At 38.4% G+C, this 16,685-nt stretch overlaps 1 protein-coding gene across 4 annotated transcripts in view; it reads right to left on the bottom strand.

Moving 5' to 3' along the window:
- khdrbs2 (KH domain containing, RNA binding, signal transduction associated 2) overlaps positions 1-16,685 on the bottom strand; it is a 58,851-nt gene that overhangs the window by 29,624 nt on the left and 12,542 nt on the right. For all 4 annotated transcript variants that reach the window (XM_079688734.1, XM_079688733.1, XM_079688736.1 and 1 more), the window contains exons 2-3: positions 15,921-16,048; positions 2,081-2,197 (exon numbers count right to left, since the gene is read on the bottom strand). In XM_079688734.1, coding sequence (XP_079544860.1) covers positions 2,081-2,197; positions 15,921-16,048 — 245 coding nt within the window. The remainder of the gene's footprint in view (positions 1-2,080; positions 2,198-15,920; positions 16,049-16,685) is intronic.

Below are 16,685 nucleotides of genomic sequence, written 5' to 3'. Positions count from 1 at the left end.
CAACGCCCCGTGAATCTGACTCAGACTGAATCTCCAGGTGAAACAAGCAGTACGCCATGTTACTCATACTGGCACTGAGTGATGACTCACAACTCTTTCCTGGAACCTGCAACTTGCTACCTGATCTTTTGTAGTTTGCTGCAAACTTCACTACTTTAATACACTTACCAAAACCTGTTTCAGCGAAAAATACTATACTCTTTTCTTGCTTTTGAATGTAATATTTTGTATATACGTTGGTGCATTGAACTAACCTTCTTGTTACCTCACTGTTCTAATAGAATAAAAACAGCATCCCTCGAGAAACACTCTCTGATACTTGCATAAGATTAAATGTCCGTGTTTATTGTATTTCACCATATCAAATAAACCTTCAATAAATATAAATCATGGATATAATAAGTTATAAAAAGTCATTTTGCATGATGTGCCGTGTAGTGCATGCATGTAAACCATTGTTTTGCGTATAATGCACCTCTTTCCTTCATTTATCACACTGCAGACAATGCGGCACACGAGTGAACTGAATAGACTTAGTGGCAGGATGCCAACGTTTTAAATGAACTCTTGCACCGGCCAAGGCCCATTCAAATATGTGATGGTAAAGAAACGTTTCAGTGCGCTTACTCGGACTAAGAGACAATTGATGCAAAAACGTATCACCCATACTTTCTAATTAAAAAGCCATCCATTCGTTGAAGAATTTGGGGATTTATTAACTTATACAAAAGCTTAGTCATCGGAAGATTACATAGTTAAAATGTCCACTTTTACAGGCACATATAATTAAATCATAACCTGATGCTGTAAAATATGTATAACTACAGTATATAGCAATTCTATCAATACACTGCTGTGATTTTATTACAACAAGTCCATCAAAACTGGACTCAACTCTGTCTGCTTAAGAACATCATGCGGAATTCAGAATGCCTGAAAACACATCTACGGCTCCAGTTGTATAGCTCTTACTATTAAGTACATGACAACTAAGCCAACTCTGAATTCTGATTAAGATCATTGATATGGTTGAAAGCCCCAGAATAGCAAATAAATCCACCTTAAACAAAGATTATTTTTTCTCAACTAAACTGCATTTAATATGACCAAGCTGAAATAAGTTGTATGTCAATAGCAATATTAGCTTTCATTGTGAGTAATCTTTCTCTCTACCTGGCAAATGTAGCTCTGTTTTTGCTCTCTACCATCTCTTGAGGGAAATGTCTGACTCCTTAACTGCTAAATGCCTCAATATGTTCACCAGCTAGGCACTTACTGTGTCAGTCTGCTGTTTGATGCTGAGCAGGTAGTATAGTTTGTGAGCTTTAAGACCTTTTGTGCTAAACAAAAAAAAAACCTCTGCCTGCCGTGGCCAAAAGGATGCTGAGACAGTGAAACAATGAGCTGACACTGACTATAAAGTTATGTGAAGCAAGGTTGCTACATTTTTTTTAATATACATTGCTACAAATCTTTGCATTTTAACATCACCAATATTTTCTACATTTGATGGACATTTATTGTAAAAGAGCCACTTTAAAGCATTAGTAACAGCCGTTGCATTGTGTTACCTAAACATGTTCTTGATGCTATTAAATGCAGCTCCAGTTTCACCAAAGAGGTGGCAACACTGCAAGTCTTTTGTCATGTCTAAATGTCTACAGTAATAATAGCATTGTAACTCTATAGCGGCACACTGAGATCTGTTAAAAGCGTGAACACCAGATACAGCACGCTGTCTGTGTACACGCTCGGATAACTTTGGCTCCAGGGGAACACCAGTCAGCAGGATAAATGACTTTGGCAAAAAGATTCATTACTCCGCATTCATAATTGACTATTACAGAATATGCTGTTAAACACCATACAGAAAAGCATTCACATTTTCTTCTACATATGTTTGTCAACTGAAAGCTATTAATTCTACTCTGGGTGTTATTCATCTCAGTTACAGCTCAGATGTTGAATATTCTTCTGGGCTTTTCGTAGAATTTCAAGTGCTTCGTTTTTCTGTAAATATTTACTCTTGATATCTCGAACCAGCCCAACAACTATATTTCAACACAAATCGATATCTTACCTTGCCTTTATCCCTCATGGACCCTTTGCCGAGGATTGACATCTTGACTCCCGTCTCCTCTTGTAGTCGTTTCATGGAATTTCCCCGTGGTCCCAGCAACTTTCCGACAAAATTAAACTGTGACAAAGGAGGGAAAAAAGCAATCAGACGCCTTATCAACGCTTCCAACATTATGTGTAGAAAGACGACAAAATGGAAAATACATGTTTTTCTGAAGACGGTCTTTATGTGTCGGAAGCTAAAGGAATTTAATACATTCGTGAAAAGGTTAACCATAAAAGAAGTCGGCTGCATGACCATTACTCAACTTTTATCAATATAATTTCCCATTCCAGTCGCCATTTATCATGCGAGAAAAATCTGTAGCCTATGATAAATCAATAGAAATGTGCTCTGTGTGTAGCACATTAAAATGGGAGTGGGACTCGTATGCACCCACCCATTTGCCTGAACTGGGCCCTGGCTGGTCGTGTATTTAATAAGTGTTTAGGGTCATCTATGTCGTGCAGAGAAAACGAGAAAAGGAAACATGGGCTCAAACCAATAACATTCCTGAGACTGTTCCAGAGGTCAGTGCTGAGATAAAGTCAGTAATAATGACTTTCTTCCAATGGGAAATTAAGTAATACTATCCAGATGACAAACTATCAGATTCAGGCCTCGGGGCTCTGACTATCATTCCCCTCTCGCTGTGCCCCAGCTAGTGTTCACATTGAGAGAAGTAGCTCTGGGTGGTTGAAGACGCAACAATGCTAAGATTAGCGGTAATTAATCTGAGAGATGAGACTCACATCTGAAGTGAAATGGGTCGTTTCTGAACAAAATACGAGCAAAAGATCAATTAAGCAACACGATATTTTTTAAATACGGCCATAAAAGTTACGTGTACCAGCTCACACACTCTTTTTTTTGTATTATTGTGAATAGTTTGACCTTGAAATGTTAGCTTCTAGATGAGATGATAAGAGCCCACCTCCCAGGCTGAACAGGTGGTCAGCCGCCCACCACAACACACTGGCCAACCCTAAAATGATATTAACCTTTTCACGAAGCGGCTTCTCCCACTGTGGCTGGCTGGATAATAACTTTAGTGCCAGCTGTGTGGCTGCTGCAAGACAACTCCGACAACTGCACACTCAGCTCATTTCATGAACATCATTAACATCAAGAGTGAGCGCTACATCTCAGGTTAGGGAGCCGCCTGGGGACGCGGAGATGAGAGCATCTTCTAAAAAAAGAGAAAGAAGAGTCCCTACTGTCCTTGGCTGTCCTCTGATCTGAATGATTAAGGCACCTACGTGGACGCCTTTCTTCACAGGGGTTGCTTTGACAGGACTATCCTATAGCTGACAGGGAGCTTGAGAGCAGATGGTCGCTGCAGCTAAGTCGAGAATGCGCACTGGGCGGTAGAAGAAGAGTGGCCTGTTTTCATTAAGCTAATGAATGTCTGGAGCCACTCTGCTGCTCCATGGCGAGCGATTTAGGCTTCAGAAAGGGGCATGGTTCGGTGTTAAATGAGGTTTGAAATGATGCAATGTGCTCCCCGCAGGCTCGACACTGATAACTATGCAGATATTAGATGGAAGTGTGTTGGTGGATACAACAATTACCCACAAAGACATTTGAGACATTGAGCAAAAAGTGATAAGTTAATTTGATCTTCTTATTTGTACTTCTAAAAGTGTCATTTCTGCATGAAGGATAAACAGTTAGTTGAGAACTTGTGTGCAAGATAAATTATAATGTATTAATCTCCATATTCATACTGGAAAGTAATTTTAATGAAGTTCTTTGTTCAAGTCTACAGAGCTTTGAGCAGGAGGTGAAGGTTGAGTCACGTCACACTAATGTAAATCTGCAAACCTGCTAATTCATCTGAGTAAAAGACTTTCCACAAGACCCTCAGTGAATGAGGACTGTTGTATGTTGGTGTTTTGAAGAAGATTATGATCTTTGAAAATCTCACAATGGACAGGTATCATGGCCTTATGAGCTCAATGCATTGCAACATAATAAAACATCTGCAAATGGACAATAATTAATTCCCCATTTTGACAGAAAATATCCAAGGTGATGAACCCAAAGCAAATACAGAAAACACAACCAGATACAAAAACCCTAGCCAAATACAGCCCTGCATATACAGAAAATGAAAGCAGTTATTTCCATAAAACCATTCATGCTCACACCTACGGGCAATTTAGAGCTGCCGATTAAATAATCTGCAAGCATTTTCATTTATTCTATTTATTTATTTGCTTTAATAATTTTGTGCTGGAGTCAGGTTTCCTAAATGACATTGGTTTAAAACATCACATACTATAAAGCAAGTCTGCACATTTGCACATTTGGAGGCGTATGGCGCAGTGGATAGAGCCTTGGTGTTGAGATCTGGGGATCACAGGTTCAAACCCCACTGCAGTCAGCATGTCGTTGTGTCCCTGGGCAAGACACTTCACCCCTAAATGCTCCTGTGGGGCTTGTCCACAGTATTGAGTATGTAAGTCGCTTTGGATAAAAGCGTCTAACATGTAATAATAATAATAATAATGTAATATTCACAAGTTAGGGTTATTTTATAGGTCATTGTGGGTATTCTCCGTATACTGCACATTTTCTCTAACTCTGATTGAGACTTTTTGAAGCACACAGACTTATCGTTTTCTTTTGAACCTGTGATGCCTCACAACAGCCCTGAGCGGGACCTTTTTAATATTCATTAAGACTTTGGCGAGTAAAGTCTGGCAACACTGTTTGGCTTATCTTATACATTATGTAAAACAATATAACCACTGCTGTCTAAGAGTTGATTTATTTATTTATTTGTTGAAAGAAGCCCTGTTTCTGCTGCAGGCTTAAGCATTCTATCTTTATTTCATACCACGTCACTGCAGTGCCCTACAAGCCCTGATATCTCTGTAAAGGAGATAGCAGCATCCCAGCCAGGTGTCGTAGCGGCCCACAAGAATATTTTTCCATACACTAAAAATAATGATACTTGGTTATATTTTACACTCTTATGACCCTGATTCTTTAACGCAAATTTTAAAGTAACACTAGATGTGAAAAGAAAGGCCTATGGAAGCCGCAACAATGCTAAGATAAGTGGTATCTAATCTGAGAGGTGAAACTCACATCTGAAGTCAAATGGGTAGTTTCTAAACAAAATATGATTAGGAAACAACACTTTTGTACTACTTAAAATACGACCATAAAAGTCACATGTGCAAGCTTTTTTTGAATAATTGTGAATGGTTTGACAAACAATAAAAAGCCTAAGGAAGCAGTCACATAAATAGAAACTAAGAAACCTTGGGAAGATTTTAACTTTATAACCAGCCCGTGTCTCTGCTGTAGTATAAAGTCAGTTCCCTAGAAAGCGAAAACTATTGAATCAGGAACCTAAACTTCTTCAAGGTGCTGCAGATCTAATAAGACAAAAACCTTTTTCGGCTTAAGGTCTAAAAATGTGCGTGGTTGCCTCCCTGTAATGCATTGCAGCGGGGCCAGGCAAGATTTGCAGATGTCCGAAGGCACTTTCTGCCAGAGTCGCGAGATGCGCAATTGGGGAAGTCCAGGTCCGGTCTGATAGGAGGATTAAAGCCTCAGGTAGAGGTTTAGGCTATAATGACAGCTCTGGATGACTGGGCAGCGAGCGTGTCCTCGGACCGTGTCCTCTCGGCTCCGCAGACATTAGAGGAAGCAGGAGGGAGGGGATTTACTGCTCACCTGGTTCACTGATAAAGGTTTAAAGACAGGGATACCAAACTTGCTGTACATGGGTGCCACTTTTAAATATATATAAGCAATAAAGTCCCAGAACGTATCTTTCTTTGAAATGATTACATTTAAAATGATATGACTTGAGCCCTATGGCAAATTCATTACTGCATTTCATAACTGTAACGGCATTTTAGATCTGGTTGGGTAACTTTTGAAAGAGCTTAAAAAACATTAAACATAGCTGAAATTAATGATTATTTATTAAGCATAAACGGCCCAAACCAGGGACCGAATAGATTACATAGTTAAGCTCTTTTCATGGCAAATACACATTTATGGAATTGGAATAATCATAATTGGTCTCTATCTTCTGCTCCTAATAGTTGTCCTCCCAGACTTTTTCCTCCCTTAATACTTTGATAAACAATCTCTACACGTCTTTTTTAATGTTTTTTTAATGCACTCTGGCCCCTTATTTCAATTAAAGTACAGACATGTATTTTTTAAATCAATTTACTATGCAATGTGAATTAGGAGATTGATTGGTAGGCCACTCAGCACACTATCTAAAAAGCGAAGTTAAGCATCACTGAGGTGTGACTTTAAAACTGTTGACTTTGTTGAGGGTGTTTTCTCTGGTGAAAATATGACTCAAACCTATTTTCGCACACCGTACTGTATGTTCTAAATCTTCACAGTTGCTATACATTTCACAGAAAGATGAGAGTAAACCAGTTCAAATAAAAAAAAAAAAGTATAATTGTCTGTTCATTTGCAGAGGATATCAAACCTAGATCTTCCCAGGCTACTCGACATCTTCAGCTAACAGGAGCAGAGTTTTCTGGTAAAACTGTAACAACTCCCATTAATGCTTGTAAACCCTGAACAGTCACCCAGATGGATTCACACACAGAGTAAACAAATATCAGGATCCCTGTATATTTTAACAGGTGACAAACGCCTTCAGCCAAGATCAATACAGACGAGCAGCCATCGATGCCAAAGTGCTGAGAAGCTACACAAGCTGTTTAAGACCATGAAAGTGTTCCAGGCAAGCTGTGTTCTGCTGTCAGAGCAACAGATACATAGCTTTTCAAAACAGCCTTCGTTAGTCATTTAAAACTACGGCTTTTAAATGACTAACGACAAACACCATTTATTTGTTCTAAATTGAATCTCATCCACTTCTGTAACAGAGAGCCAGAGCTTTACAAATCCCGCTCAAAATGCAACAACAGAGAAGGTCACTCTTTCTTTGCTGTAAAGTATTCTATCCATAATGAGACTAGATACCGTTGTTATCTTAATAAATGGCAAATGTGTTCTTTGTTTTAACGCTGCATTTCAGGTAATTGTTGTCTTTTTCTGAACGTTGCTTTACTCAGTTTGTTTTTCATATCCACATTACGAATGAGTATTCAGTCAAAATAGGATTGTGTCCATCCTACAATATTGTCGCAATAAATGAAATTAGCTGCTGCTCCCTAAATGTGGTTCATAAGAGTGGTGAGAGTGGACCAAAAAGCAAAGTAATCCATCCTTACAAACACTGGGCTTCATAACATGCAGTCATTTGATACATTGTTTTTGATTAGAGCTGCTTTAATGAGGAGGCAAATGCTTTTCAAAACATGTATTCCTTTATTATGTTTCCTCTGTTCTTCATAGCGGTCTCACCAAGTGTTGCAATTTGTTTAATTGTCTTCAGCTGTGGTCTAGTCTTCCATTTGTGTTGTTCACTGCATTGTGGGACAATATTGTTAATCAACAACACACTTCAAAATCAAGTGAATGTATGCTGCGTGCTGACATTTAAGTCGATGTTGTCACATTTCCAGAACGAATGCCCTTTCTACTGAAATCCCTGTTAGAATGATCGGTATAGAGCCGTGTCACTGTCTATGTGCTGCAATTTTGAACATGGGGAGCCATTTAACGTTATTATATCTCATCGTGAGCAGCAATGTTGCAGACAAAGTCATCACACACAATATTGACTCAGTGAAATCTCAAAGTGGAACTCTGACGTTATCGTACAAGTGCTGAAATGTTATTCACCCTCAGTACTCCCTCTACTGTATTCCTCACTTATCTAGACAAAACACCTTTCCACATGTAGGCCTTTCTTTGGCACGCTGACATCTCTGCAAGACAAAAATGGAATTCCTCTTAAGGTAGAGCACCGCTGCTGCACTTTATAAAGGTCACTATAACCCAAGACCGATAAGCTCAAAAATAGGGCACCCAAAAGGACAAAATACACTTCAACATGTTGTGGGATGCGTTTGTATGTATCTGCAGAAGGGATGGTGAAAGCCAATAAAGGTTATACTTTAAAAACAAGCTTGTTTAAATGTTATAAGAGCAGAAATATGGCCATTATGTTTCTAACTAAAAGTGACACATACAGGTGCAGGTAGTCCCAGCCCTGGACTCAGAGAAGCAGACAGTATCGGCCATTGAAAATCCATTTCATGCCCCAAGGTTATGAGATGCTAATCAAGCTGTCTCATTAAACGGCAGAGGATAAATTCTTGTTAGGCTATAATGAAAATGACTATGCTGCTTAATCATCTCCTTTTTTTTTGTTTTGCTGAGTAAATAGTCATATCAGTGTACAATATCAAGGCTTCCTTAAGGTCGCTGTGAGTGTATCATTTGTTTACGTGTCAAAACCTGACGAGTACAGATGTACCTGGTGTTCTGCCGTCAACCGAGATCAACTCTGTTTCAAGGTTTCTTCACTTTTTGAGAGGAGATTAAAGAAAGTGATGGTGAGCTGGTGCAAAGCGCCAAGGCCAACTTACCTTGACAGGCTATGCAACAACAACAAACCTAATGTAGATTTTACAGCGAGTGGTGCACAAAACACACAAGTCGTCCCCCTGTGAATGATGCTTTGCAACTGGGACACGTCTGTAATGAAATGCATCATCCCTCCAGGTTTTTACAGTAGCTGCAGCTTTTAGCAAGTAAATCGAATCACTGCGTATTGTAGACTTGACTATTTTCTTGCATCAAACTGCTTGCTGCTAGCAGACTCTGACCAGAAGGCATATATTATAATATGTTTTTAGATATATCAGAGCAATATATGTATGTATTGTCCTTAATAAAAAAGGTCAATAAAGTATAACAATTCTCACATTTTGCCCGTGTTGGAATGGACTAAATGGTTTCGTCTGGTGATGCCAAATAATATTTCAAGAACATTTTATTATTATATGATATACAGTATATACAGGGTTTTGTCCAAACCGGTTAACTTACTTTTGACGTGCGCCCAAATACCAAAATGCAGATGTTCCTCTTTAAAATGTTAAACTGATGCCAGAAAACAATATTTATTTTCTGTAAAAACTGTATAATTACTTCAAAAATATGACAAATTATGTCCAATAGATCTTCTATATATATATTTCAAATGTTTTATGTGATCTCTCTATCTCTGACTCAAAGCCTGAGAAAGTTTCAGTCACTAACTTTGTTGTATTGTAACACAATTGAATAACATTACCTTCTCATTGCAAATCAGATATGTATGTGCCTGAATCTTGTTTTGTTATATTGTCATCAATAAAATGCTACCTAGACCATCAAATGATGCAATACCACAGAACAGACCTTTTTCTCAGCAGGCATGAAACCATTTCAGGAGAATCACAGGTGCAACTAATAACATTAACGATACCTGAGCCCTGTAACTGACCAATGAAATGTAGCCATCAATAATTACACCTGTGTTTTTTCCTGCTATGACATGTCTTCAGTGAAACCTCCCACAGTGTGCCATAAAGAATGATTTCATCAGTACTGGTTGTTTCCCTGTTGGACGACATTAATCCTCCATGTGTCACGTCGTCAAATCCGAAACCATCCGGAAGAATTCTCCCCAGTAATAATTGAATTACTTTGCATTTAATTAAGTTGCAGCAATATGGCAGCTGTAAGCACGAATGAGCACTGATAGACTGTTGGAACGTGAAAGAACAGATTTATGACATTTATAATTTGCCACCGGTGACAGAGAGCAAGACTGGGCATTATTGATTGGCATTGACACAAAGTGAAGTTTCAATGTGAAGTAAAAACAAACAATTAGTTTGTGACTCTCAGCAGAGCCCATGTTGCTCAAGTAAAAAGCCAAACGTCTTTTAAAATCAGTTTTCATGGCAATTAAACCAAATTGTAATGTTTATCTGTTTTTTTAATAGAATTCTTAAAGAAAACAGACATGACAGGTGATCTGCCTTCTCTCGTTTGCCAATTTTTCAGGTGTAATGAATATTTAAACATCTTAAAGAGTATTCAACAATACAGGATACAGTAATATTTTTGTTGGAAAACGTGTACAGTAAGTGTTGAATTATCTAAGTCTAAGTAAAAAAATGTGTTTTTAACTTTAGGAAATTTGCTGTGTTTTCATCGAACTCATCTTTCCAAGCTCTGCATTACTTTCTTCTTCTTTTTTTCATCCTCTTTGCGGGCCGTGCCCCCGATCAAAGAGTTCCTTCATGTGGCTAATTACCATTAACTGAAAGTGCAGTGTAACCAAGATGTTGAAGATAGTGACACAGCAGTGTCTTGATGGGTGCTGACTGGTGCAATTAGGTCACAGAAGTTGTTGTTGGACAATAGCTCTGTCCCTCCGGACTGCTCTGCTTTGCTTACTTTGCAATAAAGAGATTTATTTTCTCTACTTATGTTCATTAAGGAGAACCAGGATTCTGAGCCAGTGTATTGTGCCTGTGATGGATATGTTGTTCATGATCATGTGTGTATGTTTTCACAACACATTATTATGACTCCCTTAATGGCGACAACCCAAAACTGGCAAGGCCTTTTTGCATGGTCCAAGGGCTCAGTGGTTCTCAGATTTATTTTTACCCCAAGCTCCACTGGTTTTCATTAACCAGGAGCTGACTCACGTCTGGGACACATGATCAATGCCAGAAAGTAAGAAAGAAAAAAAAGGACCTACAATCTTTTAATTTAACTCCAAATCTGGTGTCCGTCGTAGTGTTTCAAATAATCAGTAACTTTTACATTTTTGAGAGGGAAGATATTTTCACTTAATGTGAGTGTTAGGTTGTTTAAATAAACTCCTATGTGGGATTACATCAATTATAACCCCTTAAGAGTATAAAACATACTACTAAAAACATTGCTAGAGGTCTCTAAAATGTTTATTGCTAGATTTCCATGTATGTGTGCTATACCTTCATGAAATTGAAGTTCTTCTGAATAGAACATAGTGTAACATTGGGCAGAACATGCACTTAATTAGGCAGAAACACAGGGACAGAAAGATATCTCTTATACCCCTTATACCCCTTATATACAAGACACTGTCTCAATTGGCATTTTCTTATGGATCTGAAATCTATTTAATAGAGTGAGGAGTTCCTGAAAACAGCTTAATTACTTTCTCAACACTGATCCTGAGGAAACAGCCAGTTAATTTCGATGGAGTGTCCTGAGGGGCTCACTGGACTAAAACACATCACCTCTGCTCCTGAGATCCCTGACATCCTCCACTAGTCCTTCTCTAATAAGGCCGGGACAAAATCAGTAAGCCACAGTTTTAAAGCCACACAATTTGGCTCAAATGTAATAGCTATAGGATCATGAAACAAGACGTAGGGGCAAGACTTAACAGAAAAAGGAACTTGACTTGAGTTAGACTGAACAATGAACGCTGTCAGTCTTTTGTTGAGCATCTCTTCCCCATAACTCTTAACTGAACACTCACACCAGCAGCGACAACAAGAGAAAAGTGACCAGAAGTGATTCATCTCAAACGAGTGCTTGGAGACAAAAAGTGTCAGACACTTGGGAAGCAGAGAGAAGGTCGACTAAATATGTTTGAGATTTTTAGGAGAGGAGAGTGCCCACTATGTTTTGTGTCAAGACCATTGAATCTGTCCACTCCAGACAGTTGGAGACGACTTGTTGACGATTCTGTCTGTTATCAGGCCTGATGATGAAAGCAGTATTGTAGTTAACTGACAGCGAACATCAGACCCTGCAGGGTTTTTATAATGTGAGGCACTTGCAAGGTCACATTAAAACCTATGATTAGATTGAAAGAATTTGCACCAACAATGACAAGATGCATAAGCAAAGTATTATGTTTTAAAGCTTACAGAAAATGTTGTTTTATGGGCCCCCTAGAATTAATAGACCTGATCAAAAATCCTAACCAAGCATCCTACACCCTTACACCACCATGTAACAAAACGCAGCATCTGCAGCGAGGCTATCAATTCTTACAAATCATCATATATCTCATAATCAATAACGCACTTTCAGATACAATTTAAAATGGTTTGACTTAAAGCAACATTGTCAAAATTGTTTACCAGCGGAACAAAAGGATATAAAAACATATAAAAAACAGAACAATATTTACAGAAAAGAAAATGACTCCCAAGTGATGTGTCTGTCTACAAATCAATGCAGTATTTATTGTACTAGCAGAGCAGGAATTAAGATATGTTCAGTTACAATCTGTGTTGCTACACTGATGCTATTATTCTTAAAGTTTCATCAATGTTCAAATGCGAACCCAGTGGAGCAGGTTTCCTTGATTACAGTGGCAGCAAAGCCTTTGGGTCTCCAAAAGCTGCTGCGTGTTGTTGCTTAGCTGCCTGATGGAGCAGCCTCATTAGGCCGCATTTCAAACTTCGTCACTAATGACATTTCACCAGTCAGAATAAGGCGTACTGTGTCACACTGTGATTTATGGTCACTGTTCTTCACTGTACCCTTGAGTGCGTTTGTGCACTAAAAACATAGTGTTTTGATGACTACATAAAATAAGCAGACAGTGCTTGGTGACTTTCTATTAGCCGGTTTGAGGCTCAGTGGGATTTTCAGAGCAAAGATATTTGTGCAAGGAGGTGAAGAAGGAGGGAGACCTGGTGTGCAACTAGAACTAATGATTTATTATTAGCTCAAATGTCCATTTCTGGTCTTTTCTTTTTCCACATATAAAAAAAGGGTCCCTACAGGACAGAGGGGCTAAAGAACTGTTTTGTGTTCTTGATAACTATGGACTGACTCAGCATGTGACGGAGCCCACGCACAATAAGGGGCACACTCTGGACTCAATTATCTCAAAGGGTCTGAATATCTCTAAGGTTGTGGTGACTGATGTTGCGCTCTCTGATCATTCCTGTGTTTTCTTTGAGTGCTCTATTTCTGTTCACAATTGTTTTCAAAAAGCGATATTTAACTGAAAATACAGTATTAGGGAAATGTTTACTCAGAATTTTTCTTCCATACTTGCCCCTGCTAGCATCTCAGTAAATGAGCAAGTAGATCATTTTAATTCAAACATTTTACAGATGCCATTGCTCCAACTAAGGTAAAAGAAGTGACTGGCAAGAAAATATCTCCATGGAGAAAGGCCATGACCGTGAAAACAGAAAAAAGAGAGTGTCGAAAAGCTGAACGCTGGTGGTGAAAAACAAATCTCCAGGTTCATTTTTAAATCTATAAAGAGAGACTTGACTTTTATCATTTGGAAAAACAACGCACGTGCCTTGTTTGCTGCCGTTGACAGACTAACAAACCCTCCAGTGTCAATAGCCTCTGAATTTCTATGCCTGAAATGAATTTGCCTCCTTCTTCACTGACAAAATTCTGAAAATTAGACAAGCAGTAATACCTCTGTATCAGGTACAGCAAATTTTTTGTCCCTGTGTCCATTTGAAATCAATTCAAACACCATGACACAATTACATCAGATTAATGATAAAAACCTAGAGGACATTATTCAACTTCTGAAATCCTCCTCCTGCTGCCTAGATATTGTACCAACACAGGGTTTTTCAAAACTGTTTTTCATATAGTAAACAAATCTCTTCACTCAGGTATTTTTCCACAGGCCCTGAAAACTGCAGTCATTAAACTGCTCTTAAAAAAGAATAATCTAGATGCTTCAGTAATGAACAATTACAATACGGGCCCATATCAAACCTGCCATTTCTAGGTAAAATCATTGAAAAAGTAGTTTTTCAACAGTTGAGTCATTTCTTGCATTTAAATAACTGTTTGGATTTGTTCCAGTCAGGCTTTGGTCCAAACCACAGCACTGAGACTGCTCTTGTAAATGTCTTCAATGACATCCACTTACACACAGACAGTGGAAGAACTTCAGTGTTAGTATTATTAGATCTCAGTGCTGCGTTTTACACTGTTGACCACAACATATTACTAGACCGACTAGAAAACTGAGTGGGACTTTCGACAATGGTTCTAAATTGGTTTGAATCATACTTAAAGGACAGAAACAACGTTGTTTCTATAGGTAGATACAAATCTGAGTTGACAAATATGACATGTGGGGTTCCTCAAGGCTCCATCTTGGGGCCTCTTCTCTTTAACATCTACATGCTACCACTGGCTCAGATAATGAAGAACAACAAAATAAGTTACCATAGCTATGCGGATGACACCCACATTTACGTAACCATTTCACCAGGAGACTATGCTCCAATTCAAACACTGAGCAAGTGCATTGAACAAATCAATGACTGGATGTGTCAGAACTTTCTCTAATTAAACAAAGACAAAACTGAGGTAATGGTTTTTGGAGCAAATTCAAAACGCATAAAAGTTAGCGCTGAGCTTCAGTCTGCAATGTTCAAAATAACAGATAAAGCCAGAAATCTAGGTGTAGTCATGGACTCTGACCTGAGTTTCAACAGTCATATTAAAACAATGACTAAATCAGCCTACTATCACCTAAAGAACATATCTAGGATTAAAAGACTAATGTCACAGCAGGATTTGGAAAAACGTGTCCATGCTTTTATCTTCAGTAGAGTGGACTACTGTAATGGTGTCTTCACAGGTCTCACTAACAAATATATTAGAAAGCTGCAGCTGATTCAGAACGCCCCTGCTCGAGTCCTCACTGACACTAAGAAAGTGGATCACATCACTCCTGTTCTGAAGTCTTTACACTGGCTTCCTGTGTGTCAAAGAATTGATTTCAAAAATACTGCTGCTGGTTTATAAAGCTTTGAATGGTTTAGACCCAAAATACATTTCTGACCTACTGCTAAATTATGAACCATCCAGACCTCTCAGGTCTTCAGGGACTGGTCAGCTTTCTGTCCCCAGAGTCAGAACTAAACATAGTAAAGCAGCGTTCAGTTATTATGCTCCAAATATCTGGAACAAGCTCCCAGAAACCTGCAGGTCCGCTGCAACTCTTACTACTTTTAAATCCAGGCTGAAGACTTTTCTTTTTGCTGCTGCTTTTAATTGATATATTCATATCTTAAACTGCACTTTAACTTTTATATTTGCTTTTTAATGCCATTTTCTTAATGTCTTTCATTTTTGTAAAGCACTTTGAAGTCCCCCCGTAGGTAGTTAAAGTCATTATTGGGGGTTAAACTCCCCTCATAGGTGCTTAAAGTCCTGGTTCGCGAAGGACACCAAAACATTCCTAGAAAAGACAACTTAAACTTAACCAATGTGCATTTAAAAAAAAGAGGAATAGTTTGGGCGAAAACTAAAAAGGTACCATGGGGTACAGGAATCCGTTTTGGTTTCAAGACCCTGGTTCACAGAGGATACCAAAAAAGTCCTAGAAAGACAAGGTAAACTTAACTATGTGCATTTAAAAATAGAACAGAGGAATAGTTTCGGCGAAAACTAAAAGGTACCATGGGGTCAGATTATAATTTTCCAAAGGTGGGTTCGTTTAGCATGAAACACTTGAAATAACTAAAGGACAAGTTAAACGAGAAAGTAGAAAGAAAGGGAGGTGATAGAAAACTATGTCTGCTAAAAAGTTGGCAATGATTGAGTCAGACCTAAACATTTCAGATGTGTGTATCTCACACTGCACTCTAAATTGTATTCATGTATCTTTGCTTTTAAATGAGTGTTTTTAAATGTCATTTTATATCAATGCTTTTAAATGAGTGTTTTCATTTTATAATATGTTTCTTAATGCTCTTAATGTCTTTCATTTTTGTAAAGCACTTTGAATTGCCTTGAGTTGAAAAGTGCTATATAATTAAACTTGCCTTGCCTTACCTTACATTGAGTTTTATAGTTTAAAACAGTCATAACACAGTGCTGTTGCGTCTCTTACCTTTGGATACTGTTGGATTGGAATGAGAACTCTTTCAGAGAGCTTGATATTTTTATTGCTGATGATATCTAGGTATTTGTTAGTGCTGCCATCTTTTCTCGATTCATCACCTTCATACTTTTCAATCTCTGCAGGAAAACAAAATAGAAGAAACAGATGAAAAGATCATTAGTTTATGTCTTTGAAAACAACATTAGTCAATATCTTCTGCATTACTTTGGAGCCAACAGCGGCATGAAAAACAGGCTGGAGTCACATTGGGAGAAACGTTACTCTGCATTACGGTTAAATATCTTTCTGATTATTTTGTATCTCAGCTGTAAATATGCTCACATTGCAAACTTAAAATTATATTAGATTATCCCACTGACTCCTGGTACCTCCTTTTACATTGGGCTCTGTAATCTCATGATCCAGTAATTCCAATCAAAATAACAACAGAGGCAAACCGTCACACTTGCCGCGTCTCACTTCGCTGCAAACTGAGCTCTTCAGGGCTTTTGGCAGTCTCTGATCCCTGGGACTTGCACGAATGGTGTATTAAACTTATCAGATGAAAGTCCATTGGGCTGGTAAAGTCTGGATCTGTGAACTCTCCTAGATCATATTTGCAGATCATTGGTTCCAATCAAACTGCAGGATAGGCAAATCTTGTGCAAATTAGCCCAATAGTTTCCACAGCCCTTAATGTAATAAGATGAGAAATGAGTAGTGGATATTAAATGTCAGGGTGAGTTTGACAGGAACGCCCTGTGCAGAGCTATT

This window comes from Notothenia rossii (assembly GCF_949606895.1).
Source record: "Notothenia rossii genome assembly, chromosome: 6".
NCBI lineage: Eukaryota > Metazoa > Chordata > Actinopteri > Perciformes > Nototheniidae > Notothenia > Notothenia rossii.
The sequence above is the reverse complement of the archived record's forward strand: the minus strand, read 5'-3'. Positions and strand labels throughout refer to the sequence as shown.